Here is a 24423-nt window from a genome sequence, read left to right on the forward strand (position 1 = left end):
CTCCACAAATAAACACGACTCTATTATTTACCTGACTCATAAGTTTTTCTAAATTATAAGTAAAACAATCTATATTTGCTACAGGTGGCGCTCTATATACACAACTTACGATCACATTTTTTCCATTTGAACAAATTATTTCTATAGTTATACATTCCATTAAATCATCTATCACAATAGACAATTGGTTCAATACTTTGTAATTTAATCTTTTATCAACAAAAAGTGCTACTCCACCTCCTGATTTGTTTATTCTGTTTACAGAGTTCATTTCATATCCATCTATCACATAATTATCACTTGTATTAGTTAACCACGTCTCTGATATTGCCACTACATCAAACTTTAATGATTTTGCACTTCCCATGTAAATTTCATTTTGTATTACAATTACGGTTTGTTTTAAACTTTTGTGACTTACATTGTTGCCACCTTGTTCTGATTAGATGAGTCACAGAGCGTTGGTCTTCAGCCAAATTCCTCTTGGATGCAATGTGTTTGATGGAAGGCATCTGTCCCCTTTTTGCAATTTTGCTCCTGTGCTGCACTCTGCCAGGTGTTAAGTACGAAGCCTCAGACTCTGCAGTACAAAAACGTGCATACATGACACCAATTTAAGCAAGATAATGCGCAGTAATTAAAAAACAGCTTTTTCGCCTTTGCTAAAAAAAAACAATTCACTGTGTAAAAAGGATATTGCTGCAATTGTTTCCATTATAAGTATGCAGTTCTTTTTTTGTTTTCTTGGAAAGTGGTTGTATTTGTTAAAGAGCATCATATGCACAACATTTAATTAAATTGCAGGTATAATCACTATTCATTTAAATAAACAGATGCACAATACTTCACACAATGGTTATAAGAACTTTTACTGTACAGCAATAAGCCACGGCAGAAACAAACAGTGTTGTTAATTTTTTTTGTCCTAATTCAGGAATTACAACAAAGACTTTTGATGTAATAGTTAATTACATTACCTCATTACTGTTAATTGATTAAATTACGCTGCAGGTGCTGTTTTTACTGAGCTTGGAAACCCAGTGTTACTCACTGTGCTCCTGCAATAAGCTGCAGAACAATCTGAAGCTTGACTTATTTTTCACGTCGTTAATTTACTCTCATTTTACTTCCAGCTGATCTTGTTGTACTTGCATTGTTTTTTTTAAAAAAAAACACGTTTAAATTAATGTATTTTTAAAACATTTGGCTAACTTAATATTTTATTGCTGTCTGACTTTCTTATTTGTGTGCCTAAATCTTTAACTTCTTGCTCGGCTACATTTTAAATGAGGCCGTTATACGTCAATGTACTTCATGTTTAAACAACTTTTGAATGAATAACTCTCATTCCGATCTATAATGATGAGACGCTAGATTCGTATTTACTTAATCCTAAAATAAAATCTAATTTAAAAAAACAACTTAAATAACAGGAAGGTTGACAAATAAGTAAATGGATAAATAGACCATTTCTCATTAGTAGTGTTATGTCTACAGCTGTATAGTTCAGTTCGATGTTCACATTCCCTCAGGTTCACAAGAATTGCTGTTCAGAGGTTTAAAATATGCTCAAAGGATTTTGTAATGTAACATTAAATCACTGCAACGGTTCAGTTACCACTGGTTTAACAGGTAGGATGTTGGTTCAGCACCGTGTGCTAATTGCATACATGTTCAGTGAACCTGTCTGTTACTGAGATAATATGCTGGGGAGCTATAAAGTCAGCACATCTGCACCTACCCAGACTGGAGATCTCATTAGGTGGCTTTTAAAGCTATGTCTGATTAGGACTATTATTTGTGATTGAACGACATTCTAAAATCGGATGTAGCATCAAATCATGTTAAGAAATAACCAGCGGGCACATACTGCAGAGGGGTTTTTTTAAAAAAAAGCTATCATGTCAATAAGAAAGTGATGATCATCTTTATTAGGAAAGATGAGCCCTGAGGTTTGGCAAGGGCAGCTATCATTTGTAGCTCTCAGTTGATAGTGAGGCAATTATCACAAGTTAATTTGTTAAGACTGCAACACTGCTGAGTAGAAGGCTTTAGGCACAAGTACAAGAACTACACGAGTGATGCGTCAAGCTGGTTAGTGTGCTGGTACAGCAGTTTAAATTAGAATTCCTGTCAGAGGCAAAAGTGTGACGTCAGAAACGCTAATAGCCATCCATAGGAAAATGTATGCATGCATCACCAGGTCAGAGATGAAACTGGGGAGACCTTCTAACAAAGCCCCCTGAAATCCTTCTTCTTCCTTGTTCCCAGATGTACTGATGCTTAGCTGTGTCCAACAAATCCAATGTCTGTTTTCTCGAACTGCAACAGGGACATATTCTATTGTAACATCTTTGGTTATAAAATTTAAAAAGCTAAAAACAATAGTAGCAATATAATTCACACACACAAAGGGAAAAAGAAATCAAAAGTGCTCACACAAGACCAATATTTGTTTCCAGCAAGCATCCAAAATTAGTTTTTAAATACCATCTGTTGTGTGCTTGGTTCGTCTCTTTTTAAAGGGAACGTGTCAAGGTTCATGTTTACCACTCTGTCTTGCCATTGATTTCATTTTGGACTGGAATTGCAAAATTCTTCTCTGGCTATGAGAATATTTTTCTGAACTGCTTTGTCCCTGAGCTTATAGGTATGATAGAACATCCCTCCTCTGAAAGCACCTCTGAATGCTGTAACATGCATCACACAGCAAGGTGAGGTAAACAACTATGGCTTCAGGGGACGTGACTTAACACAGCTGACAACGTGGCTGGCTTATTCTGAGGCTGCAGGCAGATTTAGGAGCAAAGGTTTTGCAAATACTGCTTTATCAAGTTAACATCTGCATTTTTCTCTTTCACTGTGTGTTTTTTTAAGTTATGTACCAAATGTTCAACGGTCTAGAGGATGCACCACATTAATGGGCTTTGAAAACAACCATATGATTCTATGCACACTGAACAGATGCTGACTTTGTCTCAGTTACACGAAAGGTATGTCAACAGACTCAGTGATTCACAAAAATGTACCTCTACTAACTCTCACTGACCAGTAAAGCCACATTATATTTATTTTTTGTAATAAAATGCATTGCGACCTGCATTTGTTAAAAAAGCTGTTCCAATGTAGACGAATAAAAATAAACCAAGTTTTGCATCATTACTGAAGTTTGCTGCCTTGAGCATATTAAAAAAAAAGATATTTGTTTCATTTGACATATCTATCCTGTGTCTGTCACACAGTTCATAGAGTTCCCTTTTCTTGCCAAAGCATGAAACCTAGGATGATGTAAACTGTTAGCAAATTTTAATAACTCACTCAGAAACACTGCTGGTGCGATGACAGCACTTTATGAACGCACTCTTAATACAATTTTCCTAAGGAGAAAGTCTGTTTTTTTGTGTGTGTGTGTATGTCAATGGCTGTTCAGTAATTTGCAGGCATCAGTCGCTGTGTCTGTGCTGACGTGGGAGGAGAGGCACATTTGAGACCGTGTTTATGCAGATCAGGCATTACTGTGGAATTTTGCTGCGTATTTTGGCATGGAAATGTTTTGCCTAAACATTTGCTCAGGCCATCCCTTCCTGTGAAGGTAGGAGCACTGGTCCTTGGTGGAGATGCCTCATCGGGAGTGTGTCTGGGTGGTTACAATTTTATAGATTAACACCATACATACAGTATTTCAGATGAGTCATAGCAACCATTTTTTTAATAAAGTTTTCAGAGATCCCTGATCAGTCGTAGACAGAAAATATTGTAAGCTAAACACATGTTTCAGATTGTTTATTATAATACAGCCCTCAGAGAATCTGTGAATTTTTCATGGCATGCTGTGTTTTACACAACATTGCGAGACAATATGGATATCACACTGACTTCACAGAGGAGGAAATACAGGACATAAGGCACCGAGAGGGGGAGCTACATGAACCAAACTGAGAGGTGGTGGAGGAAAACACAAAGGGAAAATGGATGTACTTGAGAAAAAATCTTAACATTCAGCAAAGATTCAACATCGAATTTTCATTATATTTATTTAAACAAAGACTGTGGGATCTGCTCTCTTCAGGGGTACTGATGGAAAGGAGGTGCTAATGGGAAGGTGCTCCTTTTTGTGGTAATGGAGGTCAGTATTGAAAGGTTGTTTGAGACAGCTATGTGAGTAATGCTGTTTAGTTTGTGCTAAATGGCAAAACTAAACTAAGTTCACACAATGAGACAGCAATGTATTACCTGATGCTCCAACCTGTGCACCTCCAAATCCCTCAAAGCTTTCTGTTGGGGCTGTGGAGAACAGCGGGATCCTCTGGGGAAGTGAGGGGCTCTGTGCATTACTGACCACCTCCAGCGGTCAGGGATTACCTCCCGTTGAAGGCTAACTTCTACTGAGCCCTTCTTCTGACATCATTGACACGCTTCCATTACTGCAGTTCTCAAGGATCCAGGCAAACAGGGAAGAGTTGTATTTAGTACATGGGTAACCTCCTCTCAATCTTCTTTCATATCATAGGCCCTTGGGAGCCTATTTGCTTTACTGTAGATGTGGTCATGGCGACTCTGAACAGCACTGAAAGGTAGCTTCCTCAGAGGCAAATTTTCGCTGCTGAAGCCTCTCTGCGTCAGACACGGTACCACAGCCGGCATTTCTGCTGCGCTTTTAAAGGTGTTTATTTGATTGGCTGTTACTGAAGCCTGCCCCAACTCCACCTGCACATAATGCATTCCTCCCACTAATATGTAGTCAGCTCCAGGCTTGTCGCCAATTTGCACAGTGCAATGCCGGGTTTACGCAGACACTGATGGTCAGGAAAATTGCAAAAGTTTATTGGTCACACCCTTATGCACCAGGAGTTCGTACTTGTGGCTGCACCTTCGCCCTATTTCAGGAAAATAGGGCCAATACAGTTATTGAAGGCCAAGGCAGAAGAGAAATGCACACACACAACCATCAGGCACTGGAGGTGGTGATTGTGTGGGCTGGACAGATAGAGCAGTATACTCTTTTTGAATCTTTCTCATAATGACAGCAGAGGCTAGAGTCCTCGGAATACATTCTTTTCTCTGGATTAGTCAGGACACCACCCCGTGAACCTGACACATTCCTGGATGTGGGCAAATAAGGGACTGAGTGGCTTATCTGCAGACAGGACAGTGATACAGCATTTAAGCAGTGCGTGGCCTTTTCATCAATACCTTTGACAGAAAGCATCAACTGCCCCTTGTGGCTTGGACGCCTCCTGCCACCCTACCACCAACAAAGGCAGCACTCTGAAGTGACTGGATTCCTCAGTAATGCCAGTAGTGACGCTCAGGTTGGGATCTCATCAACAATGACAAGAAAAAGGTCACGATCTGAGCTGAGCTACAACAACACCTCAGTGTAGGGAAGACATCAGGAACAGTTTCTTGCTGCCGTTTAGATATACAAACACGTCCAACACAAATCATCATCAGCTACATACCAGGTGGGAAAAACTGGGCAAACAAACTACCTTCTCATTAGTAACTAAGTACAGTATGTACAGTGCCACCGTGTTCCATGAGCGATAGATTTCCTGAAGACTTTGTTACTTAGTTGTACTGTTTGGATTTGTTGAGTCATGGCCGAGAGCGAAACAGTTGCTATGCGACGTGTCCCTAAACTGGCTTATACATTGTTTCTGGATGTTGAATTTTCTTTAGGTTTACTTTTATTTAGAAGTCCGTAGTCTTGCAAAGTTTCTCAAGTGAAAAGCTTAGCAGAGTATGGTAAACATACAGTCTATGCCACCCAAGGAAATATCAGTATGTGAAGTACCTAGTATACCAGCTTCTTCGCTTATATTGCATTTAAATCAAATTATCTTAAAAGCTTTCCCTCAGTTTCTTTTTGTAAGACCTATCCTTTTAGTTCAAATCACAGACTGGATGACAACAAAAGGAATGAGCCCAGGGGAACCAAACAACCATTTATGCCCTTCGAATTAAATGTTTCTCGTTGTACAAATATGTTCTTCATCCTCCTTTTGGACTACATGTTTTTAAATTCTGACCTTGCAAAGCTGTTGCAGTGCAGATGTACAAACAAGAAAGCAGTTTTAAAGTCACATTTAAATACCTGTTTCTAGTGGTTGTGTAGAAAACAATCTAATGACAGCACAGAATTTAATAATTCCAAAAAAATATCAAATGATACCTTTCTCTGTATGCATCACTTTTTTATGAATTACACTGTTGTCAGTATTTTATGCTGTCAGTGTTCTAGATAAAACTATACTATTAGTTTTTTTTTTTAAATGTGGTGTTTGGTGTGCACATGTTGAAAACTGTTATGCATACAGTGATGAAAACATGACAGAGGAATGTCCAGGTGGTACATCACCACAGACGTTTGGGTTCAGTACCTGGCAGAGGTTCCTCTGGCTTGACCAGGCACTCCAATGAACACAGCTGCCAGTGTTGACTGGTGGGGAGCCAGTGAGGGATGATGTCCAGTATCTTGCATTAAATGCTACTGGTAAAGGGTTGAAATTGAAACTTTTTTTTTCTGTTCGATGCAAATAGGAAAGTAATATATTCTGGACTAACGTGACTTGGAGAAAAGCTTAGATGCACAATAGCACCAGTTCTTAAAGCAGACGGCACTAGATTTTCTGACGAGCTAAGAATGAAAGACTTAGTGTTACACAGTGCCATAGTGCTTTCCTGCGCCATTCTCAAGCTTTCTTCTGCACAGCACTCAAATTTTCAGCCGTCTCGGCTTTCCTCTTACCTGCATCAACATAGTGTTACTAAAGTTATATGAGTTATATAATAGCTCTATCAAAAAAAATCAATGACCTTTAGTTGGATTGTCTTTTAAAAAGAGTAATCTACTTCAGTTTGGTTGACTGTTACTCTTTATTTATAATGCTGCTGAGTGGGTGGATATGTAATGTTGTACTAGTATATTTCATATGCTCATGACACCAATGCGATATATTTTTCTTGCCCTCTGGACACCAAATCTCATAACCTATCTTGTAGGAAGTGTGGACAATATCAAAGGTTGGGATGTCTCAAAATGCAGCTGCATAATAATATACTGTTACGTGTATACAATTATACTGAGACAGGAACATATTTGCATTTAGAGTCACCATTTGTAAAATAAGTCACCAACCTGAAGTAGTATGCCAGTAAAAAAAAAAAAACAGGATGGCCTTTTATCACCCTGAGCTACAACATTTAAAATATATCAAAAGCTGAACGATTCCTATCCTAAATACATTTTGAAAAACAAAAAAAAAGGCAAATCATCTGACATAATAGGCTATTGTCATGTTCTTGTTGCTGGATTTCACAAACACATAATTGCAAGGTTACAGCTCATTTGTAATGCAGCAACCATATCTCTTGGACATAATTGGGCATGCATAATGAAACCGTTTCTATTTTTTTTTTTCTGAAATTACAACTCGGATTACAACAGAAACATAATTTCAGATTTTAGCAAATAGTCTGCAGGATTTGATGATCTTTAAAGAAAGGGTTAGCAATATTTGCCCTGTTCTGTGGAACAAACTGTTGCATTCCCGGAGATCAGTCATTGCTGTTTCTATATTTGAAAGAAAACTTAAAGCCTGCTTATTTTCTCAAGTTATGAGAAGGCCAGTTTCATCATCATAATAGTAAGTTTTGTCTGCTTGTATGTTTTTGTTTTAAAAACCAGGAACAAAAAAGTCATAGCAAACAACACAGAGTATAGAAAACATGAATAAAAAAAGTTGTAAAAGTATAAGAATAAATATATAACTTGGAAAAAAGAAAGTTGTCACACATAAGCAAAACCAACAAACTTGCTTGGATGATAAGGCAATAGAATTTAGTTTTCAGAAGTGATCTTAAAAAAAAGATTTGTGATTTGTTAGGTCTGAGCTCCTCCGGCAAATCCTCCCAGAGTTTAGGTGCCCTGACAGCAAAAGCGCAGCCCTCTGTACTCTTTAATCCCAGCAACAGCTTGCAGGTTTCTTTCTGAGGCTGCACACAGCCTGATGGATGTGTATGCGAGTGATAAAATAATAAAAATGCCTATGTGCAGTCACTTTATTTAAAGAAAATGTTTCAACTTTATTTTGGTTTTTTTAAAATGACTAGAAACATTATTGGTTGGTATACATCGACAGTCCACTCTTCGTATTGCAAGTATGTATGTGTGTGGGTGTTGGATAGATTGGAGGCCTTAAAAAATAATAAATACATTCTTAAAATCAGTCCAACAGATGCTCCTGTGTTATATGATGTGATCAAGTCGAGCATCGGCATTCTCTATTATCAGAATGTTGTTGAAGTTCTGATTTACACCAGTTAAAAGACCATTGCAGTAGTCTGCTAGGAATGAGACAAAGACACATAAAACAACTCTTGCATTTTTTTATAGCATACTCTAAAACTGATTGAATCCCAGAAATGTAGTTTTAGATGATAAAAACAGGATGAGACAAGCTTAATGCTGAGGCCCAAACAGAAATTAGTCAACAAAATTACATCCAAACTTATTGCTTGATGTTTGTGGAAATGGCTCCTTGGCATGACTTGATCTGCAGATACAAGCTTTCTGGTCCAACAACAAGTGTGAGAACATTTTCAGACATCCAGTCCTTCATGTTTTCTAAACATTTAACAAGATAGGAGAAATGAGAAGCATTATGTAGCTGTACGGGAAGATTTACTGGGAACGATTTGTGAAGTAATGGGACTGACACAGTGTCTAGTAAAACATGATGAAGAAGAAGCATGCATAAAGAAACAAGATTAGGACAAAAACTAACTCTTGAGGGATTCATGTTGTTATTGGGAAGTCACCAGCATCTACATTCATTAAGAGCTTATCTGTGCATCTGAGAATAATTTATGCGCTATGATTATTTCAAAAACCTGACTGGAATTAATTTAAAATATATTTACCTGAAATGTTTTCCAGGACTTGTTTGAAAAGTGGTGTAGAGAGAAGTGTCAAGGTCAAGCTTTCTTTTTTAAGAAAAAGTTTGGATACAGCCCGACTCGAAGTGTACAGTGACAGAGCCAGTGGGAATGGAAGAGCTGCCTGTTTTGAGCAGACAGCAGGCATCTCGAACGTTAGCGAAACATTTCGAATTCAAGACACGAACTTGACTAGGACCTTTCGTTTAGGCTAGTAAAAGTCATGTCATTTGTCATATTAAAACTTCAGTGTCGTACACTCTACCACAACAGTTCTTTAATCAATGTCCATTGGGTTTTACTTTATATGTCAAACTGATATATTTTTAAAGCGATACGCCAAAGATTAACAGTTTTTCTCTGTTGCTTGTGCCATGACCTCTTTTAGCCATAGGAGTGCTGCAAGGACGAAAGTGGGGACTGAATAAGTGGATAAAAAGATGGATAGACTAGTTCAGTCTGTATGATACGGAAATAAAAGCTGACTGTGATGATGAATACCACTTTCTGGGTACGAATCCTTGAACTACGTTATGCGATGTAGTACATTAAGGGAACAATTAAATGTGAAGTCAGACAAAGAACTGTTGGCCAGGAGGACATCTTTGTTATCAGCAAATCTGACAGGAAAATGCTCACAATGAGAGTTTTTTTTTGTGTGTGTTTGAACCAAAGGCAGTACTTCCTTATAAACTGACTAGGATGGGAAGACTAGATGGACTAAATGCTTGAGTAGTTTCTATTCAGGGAAACTGTACAAACAAGTCTTGGTCTTCTTATTAAATATAGCATTTTAATGAGAAATAGATTATTATATGAAACATTCATTTAAAATAAGCTGATATAATGATCCCAACAAAATAGCAAAAAAAGTACATAGGCAAGGTATTAGGTGTAAAATCTTCAGACATTTCCATGGATACATGTACAGTAAGCAACACTGTGGTAGCATAATGCCATACGAGTAAATGTGCTTGTTTTATGGACCTTGCAAGTGGCTCAAAACTAAATTGTAATATACAGTATGTTTTGACAATATAAAAACAGTCATAAATGGTCATGAATCTAATTAGATACATAAGACATGGGTGCCCTGTATTTTGTGCTAATGTACTCAAATGGAGGGCTTTTTTGAAGTAGTCTTTGTATTCCCTTTTAATACTGTTATATTTTTATAATATCGTTACTGTAGCAGAGCATTGTTACTGTAACAGAATTAATATTTACAGTTATACTGTACAACAGGGGACAGAAAATATCCACCATTACTTGAAGTAAGTCATCCGTTGTCTCTGGTGGTCGATTTCCCCACATGCACAAACCCTCCTTGGAGGTGTAGTTCTCGGGAGGAGATGAAAAGAGTATATTTGATCGACATTTAAGGTCTTAAATTCTGAAGCTAATTCAGTGTCACTCTTCTTTGTAACATCTAAAAGTTTTCTCCAGCTCTAAACATGTTAAAGGGATAGATAACAGGCACTTAATAATAATAATCATAATAATAAATCTGAAAAATAATCATAATAATAATAATTTGGTAACAATTCATTTGGGTAGTCCAATATTGATGCTGAACAATCAAGTCAATAGACAAGTATCGGTTCCTTTTTTTTACTGCATCTCTGTAGGATTCTGGACATTTCAGGACTTCTCAGGCTAGTATAGCTTGCCTTCAGTTTGTCAGACTCACCCCTGTTTAAATTAACTTTAATTAATCTAGGTTTTTCCATTAGCATGCAAATGTTGCGATGGTAATATTAACAGATTTGTGAAAGTGTTACCATGCGGACACTAACATACTAAAAAGCCAGAACTTCACAACTTGGCATTTTTAAATAGGGCTAACCACTTTTAGATGATTCAGCCCTGATGAATGTGAGATTAATTCCAACACTGAGCTGAGCCTGACAAGCTGAGCCTTGTTGTTCTTAATCCATGCATTGGAAATCAATTCTTCCTATAAGTGGATAAGTTGCTATTTATAGAGCACCTCTCAAAAAGTAAAAGTGCTTCACAAACAGACAACAAACAAATAAACTATTAGGATAACCACAGCAACACCAAGTCCTGACCCCAGTCTGACAGGGATGCACATCTAGAGACAATCACCATTATAATTCTGGACAAACTGAAATCAGAAGCAACAAAAACTATTTTTCACAAAGTTTTTGTGCCAGTTTCATTCAGTTTAGTTCCAGTTTGATTGTTGTTCCCACCAACTTTTAACTTGCAACCCATCATCATTGTCCCAACATAAACTATATACCTGCATTTCAAGCTGACCCCACTAGACAGTTCTCATCACAATGCAAAAGAATAACAATTATTTTGAAGAACACAAAATGAATAAAAACAGCAATAAACCAAACTATCTACATAAAGACAATAACAGACATAAAGCAAAAAACCCCAAACAATTACAACAAACGGGAAAGTGTAGAATTTTAGATGTTATTAGAAAAGCTTGCAATTGGGCCGATAGCTTTTTATACTTCAAGGAAAGTTATTCCAATTTGGGTGACACGGCAGCATTTTTTTTTTTTTTTTTTGCGAATTTTGAACCCCCAAAAATGGCCAGAACAACTCGGTTGTACAACATGAGTGACCTTGTCTTCGTTGTTGTTAACAAACATCCACATAAATGACTGGACCTACAGTACAAAACGTCATCAGTTATAGAAATGTTTCAGCATTGGATTAACCAAATAAAGTGTGACCATCAATACATAGGTAGTGTTTCATATTTCAGTTTGATGATTGAAAGTGTTAAACAAAGTTGCAGCTCTGTCGATGCTTCCAGCAACATGCAAAAAAAAAAAAGTTAAATTTCATATCTCAAAAGAAAAAAAACAGACATTTTTACACGTGGTCATAAAAAGCTTACAGGTTAAACACTGCCAAAAAGGTATTTTAAGCTTTAATATAACCATTTCTTCTTTTTATTTTTATTAATTTTTTTTTCCTGTAGCACAACATAGAAATTCAATGGCTTTACAACACGGTCTTATTCAACATAATATGCCTTTTCTTGTCACTTTCCTTTTAGCTGTGCTCTTATCTGAAATCATCTGAGAGAATAAAACAAAAACATACAAATGAAACAATTTTTTTGTTTGTTTCAGTGTTATGAAGAAGGTGAAGTGGGGATGGACTTTATGCCTTACTGTATGTCTACCTCAGGGAAGTGTATGGCTTTAAGTTGTCTCGCAAATGTGCCTGAACGATGAATGTTTACATTTTGCTCTTGGTGCTGAAAAGCTCCACAAATCAGCAGTCACAACATGTACATTTTGCAAAGCTGTACAAAATAGCATTGATTGTTAAATCTTCAGACCACAATATTGCACTCACGCACCAGGAGGTACTGCCTTGTGAAAAACACAGCTTGAATTTCAAACACGGGAAGAAGCGCTCCAAATGCAAGATTTAGCAAAGACTGGAGTCAATCTCAAATGACACATTCAATTAACAAACAGCAATAAGCATCAAGCCAAAAAAAGGTATACACACACACACACACACGCGCGCGCGCACACTCACACACACAGACACATTCACCCACATATATATGTATATATATAAACAGCTGGCTTTTGTTATTTGACATGACTATCCATTACTGCCCTGCTGTGTGCCTTACGTGTCAGAACAATGATAGAGTGCCTCATTACTCACAAAGAGCGATGCAGATTCACTGTGGGTCTGAAATGTAATAAAGAGTCTAGAAGTAATGTGTTGACTACTTACTCACTAGGGCTATTTAATCCTTACAATGTATAAACATTTTTTAATATTAAACTGTCCATTACGTCTGAAATATTTGAGCTGAAATAAAATGATATCTGGTCTGCCCTTGTGTTGTATCATTATTCCTTTAAAAATGTTTTTTTTTTCTTTTCAATAAACAATGGCAGTTTCAGATATAACCTTTGATCCCTCAGAGTAAAATCAAGGCCTCTTTTTCACCAGTACATTGATTAAATTATTTTTTTCCTCTCTCTCTCTTTTAAATTATTTTAGGGAATTACAGACATGCTGGGACAAATATGATACAGTCCTTATAGTGGTTCCATTAATCTTCTTTATCTGCCAGAAAAGCTTTTCATCACTGCCTTTTCCTTTTTTTTTTCTCTTTAAGAATTATGCTTACAAAGTTAATATTACATCAAAAGGCAGAAAAGGTCAAAAAATGAAAAAGAGAAAAAAAAATTAGATTAATATCCCCTCTTAGTTCATTTGTTGGGCGTTCCGGTTTAGTTTGCTGTCCTTGTGTTAATGTTACGTTCAACAGAGTTTAGCAGTCAGGTGATCTGATTGTTTTAGTATCTCTGTGCTGTACATGTCCAAGGCATGATTCACTCGAATCATCTCGCTGTTGTTGAGCTTGAGCCTATGCTTTAGCATACAGGAGAACAGGTCCAGCTGGGGTTTACCGGGTGCAGATGGAGGCGCTAGTCGGTTAATCCGATCCCTAATATCCAGTAACAGAAGCATAACAGATGAGGATGAGTAGAACTGAGTCCCTTGCGTGTATGACTGGTTAACCTGCTGCACAGCACTACGAAGCAGGTCAGCGTTAAAGCGCAGGCTGTAGCCGAACACTTGGATGTCAGAGATTTTTATGTAGATCTGACGCTTGTTAGGGTCTGCAAGATCTACCGGGCCCTGTCCTGTATCATTGCGGAGGCCAGTTGGGATCTTTGCACGGCTGCGCAGGTAAATGTGCACCGTCTCAAAGAAGGTCTTCCACCTGTTGCCCAGCAGGAGAGTCCAGTTAAAGCACTGTGAGTTCTGCAGTCGTACTTTTTCCCAGCGTGGGTAACCGTGCTCCCCGAAGGGCATGCTCCAGCCTTCTGAGTGGCTACCACTGAATGGGTTGACATAGACAAAAAACATGGGGTCAATGCTGCTGTTTCGCATCTGGCAGATCTTCATTGACAAACCGATTATCATGTGGAGGTAGTCCATCCGGTTTTTGTTACTTTTGAGAGTCAGGGACATGCGTTTGCGCCATCGTGGGTCAAAGAATGTCTCTAGTCGGATTTCGTTACTGATGAAAGTGGTGTGAATGTACAATCGCGAATCCATTTTCTGCAACAGATATTTCAGTTCCAGGTCCTGAAAGTCTAGATCAGTTTCAAAGCTGATGAACTGCTCACTACGTTCTGAGTCCACATTCTGGGGCTCACAGCGACCACGGTACAACTTGTAGCCCTTGTTACAGGAGCCACATTGCGAGATGTTGGCCAGACTGCACATGGCACAGCTGTTGTTGCCCCCTATGACACATGGGATGGGACGTTGGCACAGTGTGACACCTGTATGGCACACACATGTCCTTTGGCTCTCCAGGAAGGTCCCCCAAAACCCATTCTCATTGCAGTACAGGAAGGACTGAACCCTGTTGAGCCACTGCATCACAGATCTAGAAAGACAAGATAAAAAAAATGGGATAGGGGCATTAACAGTGATCAGAATGTTTAAAACTTGGCTTACCATCTGACTTAGATATGATATGAACCAACATCAATAGCTGGCTGGAACGTAAAAGAACAAAAGACTGCCTTGTTAAATGTATACATAGAAGACGTTTACTCTGGCTATAGAATAATTTATTCCCTTCAAAGGGGAGGAGTTCTGCTATTTCCCTCAGGTGGGAGGCATTACTTGCTATTCTAATCTTGTATTTTCTTTTCCCCTTAGGCATCTTTCCTTGTCATCTTGACAGTAGCGGAACTTCTTTTTCTGACTATAGGAGGTGAATTCTGAATTCTGAGTTTTCATGAGGGGAAGTCTGGTCAAGGTTAGTTTGACATGTTGATGAACTTAAACATTAACTATAATGGATGGCATTGCATTCTGAGCAGGCCAGAAAGCCCCTGAGCTATATCAAAATGAGTTTGGAAAAGATCACCTTAAGAGGACAATGGAAGCACACACTTTATTCTACTGTCTCAGGCTTCAAACTGAGAACGGGACAAAGTGAAGGCGTATATTTTAGAATGCAAAATACTTTTTTTTGTGCAGAGAAACATTGCTGGCCTTAAGCCATTGCTTTGCGGGTTGAAATGTAATTGTGTTTTACCTCTTGGACACACACACATACACACACAGCATATCTGCACCACACCAACACAAACAATATCAGTAATATCTTGTTATGGTAGTCTTTAAGTCATCTCAAAGTGTGATTTTATTGTAGTTGTAGAAGCACACAAAAAAAACAACAGTTTTGCATGTTTTCTGCAAAACGGTTCAAGACAAACTTGTCTCTCTTGTTTGGCAAGCAATAATCAACAAGTCCTCAAATTCATACGACCGCATCGGTCGTATGCACCGTGCACCGGAATACGACCAGTGAGAGCATATTTACGTTAGCGCCCCTACGGGGAAAAGGAATGCATTACGGGATTTAATTCACGAAACGGCTTTTCCGTCACAAAACGGCTTTTTCCTCACTTTCCCAACATGGGTTTAGGGTTATGGTTAAGGTTAGGGTTAGGGATAGGGACAGGGATAGTGTTAGATAAAAATTTGTTCATGGTGACGTTTCACCTGCGACTCCAGAGTGTCGATTTTTACTCAACCGCTAGAGGTTGCATACGTCAAAATGTAACACTGGGTCATAATACAGGCGTGTACAGACGACCTATGTGGTCGTTTTTTGTTTGAGGACAGGCTGCAATAATCGCTGTTGGTTTACTATTATGTTTCTTATCTCACTGCTCATCAGAGACAGTCTTAATATTAGCAACATAATTATTTGAAATAAATAAATGACTAAGTTAACTTGTGCTCTCTTAACTAAACATATAAATACAGATATCACTCAAAAATCATTGAAAGGGTTTGGAATATAGAACAATAACTCGTCAGCATACAGTGAGACTTTGTATTTTTTTCTGAAGGGACAAAAGAGGAACACAAAGATCACAAGTTGCTCAGTGACAAAGATTAATTTGAGAGGGGGAAAGAATATTTTTTTAGATTCTTATTTTTTGGGGGGAGACATTAAAAAATACATAATTTTAATAGAATTTGTCTGATTTAGAGAACTAACCCAAAGAAGAACCGTATGGGTGGGTAAGCCAGTAAGTTTTTATAGAATTATACAATTCTGGGTCTATTTTTTTTCATATTAGAGAAACGTTCAGATGATTAATAGTTTCTGCATCACCAAAATATCAAATGGCAAATTTACATAGAATACATCAAAGGGAGTATGAGAGATTTAATTACTTGCTGGAGTCTTGCAAATCTCTGTAACAGCCTGATTAATTTGTTGTATAGATAATGGCTTTTCCAGGAAATCATTTTGCTTTTGTAACATCTAAGTCTCTCACAAAAAAGACAAATGCTGAATAAGTGACAAGTATTGGTATTCGGCAGGTTAGGTTTTAAAAATTTAAAATTTAAATGTATTATTCATCTCAAACTTTTTCATCTTTCTTCAAGTCAAAATGTATGTTCTTCGTGGTTTAGAAGGGTTGCTGTCTCTGTGCAAAGTGAAATAGTTTGCATTTAGTCTGGAAGAAGATTATTCTCTTTGTACTAAATTACTGAAGGAGACACGGAATAGTGATGATCAAATTTTTATATTTTGCCAATGTGTTTGGTTTCTTGTTTTCTTTGCAGTTTCATTTTTAAAGGGATTAATTAACAAGTGATCTGTGAGTAGTGTTTTTGGTATTTGTGGCTTGTTTCTGTAATTGTTTTTTTTTTTTCTCCTCGATGTGCTCTTTGTATTTGTCTCTTTTTAGTATTTTGAACCTCAGGCCTGTCATACGATGCTTAAGATGTTGTCTATATTTGCTTGAGGTTTTTTCCTATCTCTTTATCTCTCACTCTCTCTTTTTTTTTTTTTTATACTTGCATATGTCTCCTCTCCTCAAAGTGCAAGGAAAGGTATCAACCAGCTGTGGCAGACAGCTCATTCATCATAGCTCCTGCCCATGCTAGTGCACGGAGAAGAAAAGACAGGAAGAGCACAATGTAGCTGGAGAAGTGAATCTGCTCTGATCACAGAAAACAAAAAAAGACCCACAAATACCGCATGTCAATTTAAAAAAAAATGCCTTAACAATGGTGCCAGCACTTATGATTACATGTGATGTCTGAAGTATAAATTTAAATACAACAATTTGACAAGAATACATTTAAGAAAAAATAAGAAAGCATGTGTCAAATTATGGCTATTTTATCATAATGAGGCTACATCTATATTTGTAAGTATGTGTGACATTGAACATAAATAATTAAAGCCAGTGCATAGACGGGGATGCAAATAATTTGGCTAGGGATGACTCGACTTCATATCTGTCACTATTAATCATTCATACCAAAGACAAACTGCTATGTTCATTTTACTTGAAGCAAGCTGCTGTACTCATTACAGGAAATGCAAAAGCAAATCCATTAAAGTTCCCACAATGAGTGCCTACAACAGAAATTTACGATGCTTGTAAATGAATGGATGCCTTGTAGAGAGGTAAACCTGGAACAATGATAAGGTGGCAATATGCAATTGTTATTATGGCCTGCCAACAATGCATTTGGTGCCAGATCTCAGCTTACCCTATTTAATATGCAATGGTGAAGAGGCAATGCAATATAAAATGGAAAATGTTTTTTTTGGCTAAATTTTGCGTTGTTTGCATTGTAATAATTGCACCTAAATAATAAAACACACCTTCCCCTTGCTCAATGTTGCATCAAAAATGAAATTCAACTATGAATTCAAACAGAACTTGTTTCTGTGAGAATGCATTATCACCGTCTGCATATTACAGCACCTCCGTCTTTTAACTTAGCTCGGGGAATGCTGCACATTTGCTCACATTCACAATTATGCCTGTACTAACAACATGTGCATGGTGAGCATGGTTTATTAAGCAGCTAGTGGGTCACTTAAGTGAAATAAATTATACAAGAAATAAGAGTTACTCTTGAGTCTGGGTACAGCTCGATGACTGAACCAGCTTTAAGTGTGTTGCCCAGGCAGCAACGCATCACATAAGCTTTTACTTTTCATTTTATCCATTTTTTGGTCTCTATGCAGGATATTACAAAAGACACCTCGAGCCGCAGCCTTCTTAGAGGGCAGCAAGCTCTAATATCCCTTTTTGTATTACATATTGGCATTTGCAGAGTCTGTACTGATATTACAGTTTTCTTGTTAATGTTAATAAATCTTGTGGGTGACTTCACTGTTCAGCAGCACTCCATCATCTTTCTTATCTTTGTTACTTTGAGTCACAGATAATTTGATAGGATTAACTCTGCTGTCACACTCCTGTATTTCTCCTTCCCTCCCTTTCACTCCTGAATGGTAAAACCTAACATGAGGGACCCAAGCTTGTTGTTTCCACTTGGTAATCTGACGCAGATTTGGAGTTGTGAAAAAAAAAAAAGGTAATGTCTGCACTGTAATCTGTGATCGAAGTGTGGCTTCCACGTGTACAGCTTGGAGAAATTCTCCCAGTAGAGAGGTCTGGATGGTCTTAAAACCACTTGAGAAGCCAATGAGCATGATTCTCACAGCGCCTCTCCAAATGGAGTAATGCAAAGTAGCAGGTGGACGACGACGTCACTGTTCCCATTGCGAACCTGATATATGAACTGGAGGGGTTCCAAATGGTCTCTCACAAGGGATCTGTCTTGCTGTCATTTAGAACCCAATTCTTCGCCACTGGGGCCGGGCAAGATGTTTTTTCACATTTTCATCAGCACCCGCTGCAGTCTCACTGGCAGGTTGAAGATGTGCTGGAAGGCCTCCCTGAGGTGGTTGGCACACACCTTGAAAACACTTTGGCTGATGCTATGGGGCCTTCAGCTTTGCCTCAATTCCCCCATCCGCTGATCAGCTGTTATGGGCTTGCCCAGAGATAAGGGTTGGAGTCTCTGCTGATAATGAGGGGGGTACTTGTCTCAAAGCAGGGCACAATGACACATGCAGGTAGATTTCAGTGGATTTATAGCCTAATTCACAAAATGACACTCAGTTTTTTTTATAGGCAAGTGGAAGTGATAAAGACGTAACCTCTTAACATACTACCTCTTAAAATACAGTGAAATACAGTAATAAAGGGATGAATAGTTTTCATTAAAAATTAACAGAGGAGGTTGAAACATTGCAAATGATACTCTCTACAATTATGCAGAGCACATGAAAATATGAGACCACACTGAAAATTGTGCTACTTTTCTACATGCGCACAGATGTGATGAAAACAAATAGGTCCTCCATCTGATGCAAAGCTATGTCAAATAAGCAAACAAATAAACTCGCTGCTCTTGTTTCCAGTGCCATCAGGCGCTCGTGATGCGTGCTCCATGGAAGCGCATACTGCAGCTCTTTGATAACACTTCAGAACAAACCTTTGCCAACTCTCCTAGACAAATGTGGGTGTGCTTCTTTTCTGTCACTGACAGTTGACAACGGCTCATTTTCAGACCACTTAAATGAATATTTTACGGATTCTGTTTCCATTTATATGGTGACATCCCCTACACAGAACAGTTTTATGGGCGTTTCATGTGGCAGACGGGAACTTGGCATATTTTGCATATAGTGTTTTGTGATATTTGCTAAAGTGGATGGGGTGGGGGTGGGGGGGGTGGGGGTTGGGGGGGATTCCTGGCATTTCATGCAGCGCTGACACCGTGGCACATCCGCAGCAAGGCTCTTAAGCTGCAACTGCAGTAGGTGGTGACAGATGTGTGCAATGACCTATCAAGAAAACTCCCACAGCTACATTTTCTTTTCAGAACGCAAAGTGAAATACAAGAGTGAGCCGGAGTGTTTTGGGCATGTGCAAACCTCAGCACTAAGTTGACTTGATGGACAGAAACAACAGAACCATAAGTTAAAATATATAATAGATGACATCCTGACTTTGCATGCTTCAAGAAGCTACAATCAAAGTAAAACCCATACGTCAACTCAAGGGAGAAATTCTCCTGAAAGTTGTCACTTCTCCATGGGATTCATTTTCATTTCATCAAATTGGGAAACCAAATCAAAGGTTTACATTGCTGAGTCGATCCAAATCGAGTTTCAAAAAACAATACGGATGTCATATCTCTACCCACCTCTCCCTAGGCATCTGGTGGTTGGGATTGTGGTGACAACGGATACTGAGACCAAAGAGCTTGCGAGCGGTGCGCTGGATCTTGAGGCGCTGGATCTCCAGGGAACTCTGAAGGAGCCTGTAGCGGGACTGCAGGTCCCAGTCACTGCCCCACAGAAGGTGCACACTGCTGATCGGCAGGAAATGAGTGGAGGGCAGCCTCTTCAGGAAGGACTTGAACTCGTCTGGATGGCAGAAAGAGATGGGGTAAGTAACCAGATTGCAAAACAGAAAGGAGGGGAATGGGCAAAGAAACACATGAGTGTGTTTTGTATTGTTATACACACAGTAGGTATGTATGTTATTACCATAAAATTAAGTAAACACACAATGAAGTCCAATTAGGTAGCTAAAACGGTTACTAAAAAGGAAGTTTATAGTGCATTTCTATATTTTTCTTCAAAGGTTGCTATTAATATGGTGATTGATGTCTTTGGTTTACTTTTTAGTTTGCTTCTGTTGTGAGTGTTTGAGGAAAAATGCACTGCAGTAAACACCCTCTCACTCTGTGCTCTCAGAAGCCTCCTCAAGATTACTGCCCCAACAAATTTGTTCCAACCAGTGGTGATGATTGTCCTTGTGTCCCTCTTGCTGCCTCCGAAAATTCTTGCTTGTCTCTCCCCCCAGACAACTGCTGTTTTTCAGCACCGGCTTCAATTTTTAGCAACAATGGGCATGAAGATGTTACTAAAACTCCTGCAGCAAATACACAGGGGCAAGGAATCTTTCATTTGTTGTGCTCATTAAGAAAGTACTGCATCAAGTACCTCAGAGTAGCTCATTGCAATGCCCAAAAATAAATTGAGCTTGCCATTATAAATAATAGAATAAACATTTTATTTCCAAAAAAGCTCTCCTTATGCCATTATTTAAGCCTCAGTAGCAAAGCAACAAAAATAGCAATATGAGAAATCTGTGTTTATACTGTCATAGTTTGTGACGCAAAGGAGACATGCAATGTATGAAACCACCTGTGCTAAATAATATGTGGAATGGTGAACATAAATATTCTGAGACAATGCAAAGGTTTTTTTCCCACACAACTCTTGAAAGAACGCATCTTCATATTCAAGAGGTGCACCTGTACAGCATGCCAGTACCCTCCTACAGCCCTCCACAAGACAGTTTAAACGCATTAACCACAGAGTTGAGAGCTCTTTTCCAGTCACAGCCGTGAAATGTCAGACTTTTCCCCACCCTCCTCCCAGGCATGTCAGAGCTCCCTTCCCCTTTTTTCTTCAAAGAAGTCAGATTTCTTCTCCTCCCCTGTTTTGAACTTGCCATATTCCTCCACCCAGCTTTCACCCAGATGTCTGGTACTTCCATTGCCCTTTTACTAGGGGGGGGGGGGGGGCAACGGGTGTCTGCTGCACCTAGTTTTTTTTTAGACTTATCTGGTCCCTCCACCAAAAATACCTCCATTATCAAGTCACTACCCAATGCTCGTTCAGTAGTTGCCAAGTCCTTTTATGCAAGCCTCAAAGCCACCAAGGATCCTCTCCTTGATACAGCTTCCAAAGAGTCCACATAGTCCCTTGAGTGACTCTTATCTGAAGTCACCCAGCACACCTTATCTAGAAGATTAGACCCCCTCACAATGTAACCTGGCTTTAGCCCTTGTGCCACTACATTTCACTTTGTAGCCCCCTATCAATATTTCATCAAACCTAATGTTTATCAGCCTACCAGGTCTATGCTACCTTAAAAGAGATGAAAAACATTCTATATCTGCTTCAAAGAAAATGCAATCCAAGCTAATTGACAAAACTATCTAGTCTTGGAGCAGGTAGCAGATTTCCCAGATGATCAGCAATTAAACGTAAGAAAAGCGCAGTGTTAGAAAATAACAGGACATGTAGAATTCCCATCTTGCTTTTAAAAAGACAACTGATTATCTCCCAAAGGACATGGGGGAAAAACTTCTGTACAGAACTTCTATGAGCGGAAAGGAAAATGTTTTGACGGGATATGTCTGATTTGTTTTTCCAATATACTTTGACATTAGTGGATGCTTGCCCAGTAAGAACTCGTTAAGCCCAGAAGGGTCACTGTGGAATTTGTTTATTTATTTCTTTAAATTTTAGTCTTCATGAATTCCTTTTGCATCCTAGAAACAAGATTTGTTTTTTTTCCGCAACACTTTTCCATCACTTTGTAATAAAGCGCACCTTCCCTTGCAATAAGTTGCACATTAACTCGCATTAAGGTTCGCCTACAGTCACAATAATGTTTGCATTCCCTCTGATCCATACAGAAAGGCTGAGCTTTTTCCTGATATAGTATTACTGGTTGTGGCCGCAGCGCTACTGGGCATACCCACCAGCTGCACAGTGGCAATCACTGCAGCTAGACGGATAACTAGATTAGCTAGTTTACCCATGAGTGCCCTCACCGACTGCTGCCAGGGCAGACTGAGACAGTCTGTAGCTGTGATTATTACTATAGCCATAATACGGCATGTCAGTGTGACTGCGGCCATGCCTGTGTGTTCATTGTGATGATTACAGCTGAGACACATTAGCTTGTGAGGGAGGGTGACACTAACTGCATGCAGCGGTTCAGTGTGTACAGTTGTTTGTGAAGGTTATGCATTGTATTGAAGCTAATGTATTCCTGCTGTCCCGTTGTGTATCAGTGACACATCTCTGATAAAAAGCATTGACGGTTCAAATTCCATTCGGCACAAGGAAGCTTTCTGGACTAATTTTAATAGAAGCAACAGTCACAGCATCGGCGCCGTAGATGTATCCATAGAATTACATTCACCCACAATCGCGGCCGTAGTCGGAGCAACAGCCCTATCAACAGCCAGGCAGAGCAGCTGCAGCTGGGCCCACAGCAGTGACTTTATCACTTTGTCACAACTCTGCCTTTCGAAAGGAGCGCTGAGCAATAAATGCATCGTGTAAAGTGTATGATCATCACTTTTCTGTAGTGCCTGCAGGACTCTTCCCTAAACTGGCAGTGCTATAACACAGCCACTGTTCATTTGGATAAGGGGGGAATGCCAGAGATGGTGCAATTCCAAACGATTTCAGTAAATGGACTGGAATGTGATCTTGCAAACTTGGGAAAAAAAAAAAAGTAATATCGGGTTCCTCTGCACCACATCTCTCTGTGGTAATTGTTTTTGGTTTTATCATGTTCGTGTACGATCTTTGCAATGATTGATTTACTTGCATGACCCTTGTAATGTTGCATTCACTAAACATTAAACTGCATGGCCGCTATTTAATTTAATAGTCTGTCGCTAATCCAGTGTCATTGGGTGTCATGTCATTGACATTAAATATTCCCTGTGATTGAAGTTCCATACAGTAAATTATACAATCTATCTTTATAGTCTGATAATCTATTTTACTGGTTGTGACTCAGCTCCGAAGTGCAAATCAGTGGGAAAAAATTAGTGTTTTCAACTTTTCAAGGCATAATACAGAGATAAGATTTGGTCCTAAGTGCCCTCAGACCTGCTTACTCTGGAAAACTTATTTTAGTTTTTCTTTTGGTGTGACTGGCATTTTATTTCTTCTGCAGGCAATTTCTATATTTACATAGCAAATTCCTTTTCCCTCCCTTTTTGGCTTCTTCTAGTGTGTTTCCCAAATCCTCTTAAAAGATACACTGCACTCAGTGACCTTCATGGCTAACATTAACTTTCTCCTATGGTACATAAATATATTTATCTGTTGCTGGCAGGTTTTATTGGGACACTTTTATATCACATCAATAATGGATACACACTGCGCCTTGCTATTCAACAACGAGGCACGAGCACTGCTTTTCCCTTCACTGTGTCCAAAATTCCACAGTCTCACTCATATTTGCATTTGCATTCACTGAAAACAGACGCACTTGCATGGGACAAATTATTATTTATCATGATGATTAATAATTTGACATTTGATGTTGAATTTGCTGAGATTTCTTCCTCTTGAAGGGCAAACTATCATGCCTATCTTGCGTATAGGTTTCTCACTAGGTTTAGGTTCTAAAAATAGGCCATATGAGCGTCTTTCTGATATAACTAACAACTGATTTAAAGACATATTACTGAATTTAAAGACAAATTACCATTACAGATCATTCCATATATGTTTAGTGTTTGCTGCCATATGAGAATTCCTTGCTGCTTTTTGCAGTGAGCATAGCAAAGCTTTATTTTGTATTAATTTTGTTGATTTAATAGTGAGTAAGAGTTGCTAAAGCTGCCAAATTAAGAAAAAAAAATAGAGGTTGGCTTAAAACTGAAGTCTGCTATTCTGGAAAAAGATTGCTGACACTAGTTAGCATATTTAGCTATTTAGGAGCCCGATCTCACGAGGATTCGTGAAACTGTCACGTACACACGTGGACA

At 38.7% G+C, this 24423-nt stretch overlaps 1 protein-coding gene across 3 annotated transcripts in view; it reads right to left on the bottom strand.

The window, feature by feature from the left end:
• Positions 1-9711: 9711 nt before the first annotated feature.
• Positions 9712-24423, bottom strand: part of brinp1 (bone morphogenetic protein/retinoic acid inducible neural-specific 1) — a 110666-nt gene continuing 95954 nt past the window's right edge. For all 3 annotated transcript variants that reach the window (XM_022204150.2, XM_051938298.1, XM_022204142.2), the window contains 2 exons: positions 20032-20254; positions 9712-14365 (listed from right to left, as the gene is read on the bottom strand). In XM_022204150.2, the coding sequence (XP_022059842.1) occupies positions 13225-14365; positions 20032-20254 (1364 nt within the window). In that variant the 3' untranslated portion in view covers positions 9712-13224. The remainder of the gene's footprint in view (positions 14366-20031; positions 20255-24423) is intronic.

This window comes from Acanthochromis polyacanthus, chromosome 18 (assembly GCF_021347895.1).
Source record: "Acanthochromis polyacanthus isolate Apoly-LR-REF ecotype Palm Island chromosome 18, KAUST_Apoly_ChrSc, whole genome shotgun sequence".
Taxonomy (NCBI): Eukaryota; Metazoa; Chordata; class Actinopteri; family Pomacentridae; genus Acanthochromis; species Acanthochromis polyacanthus.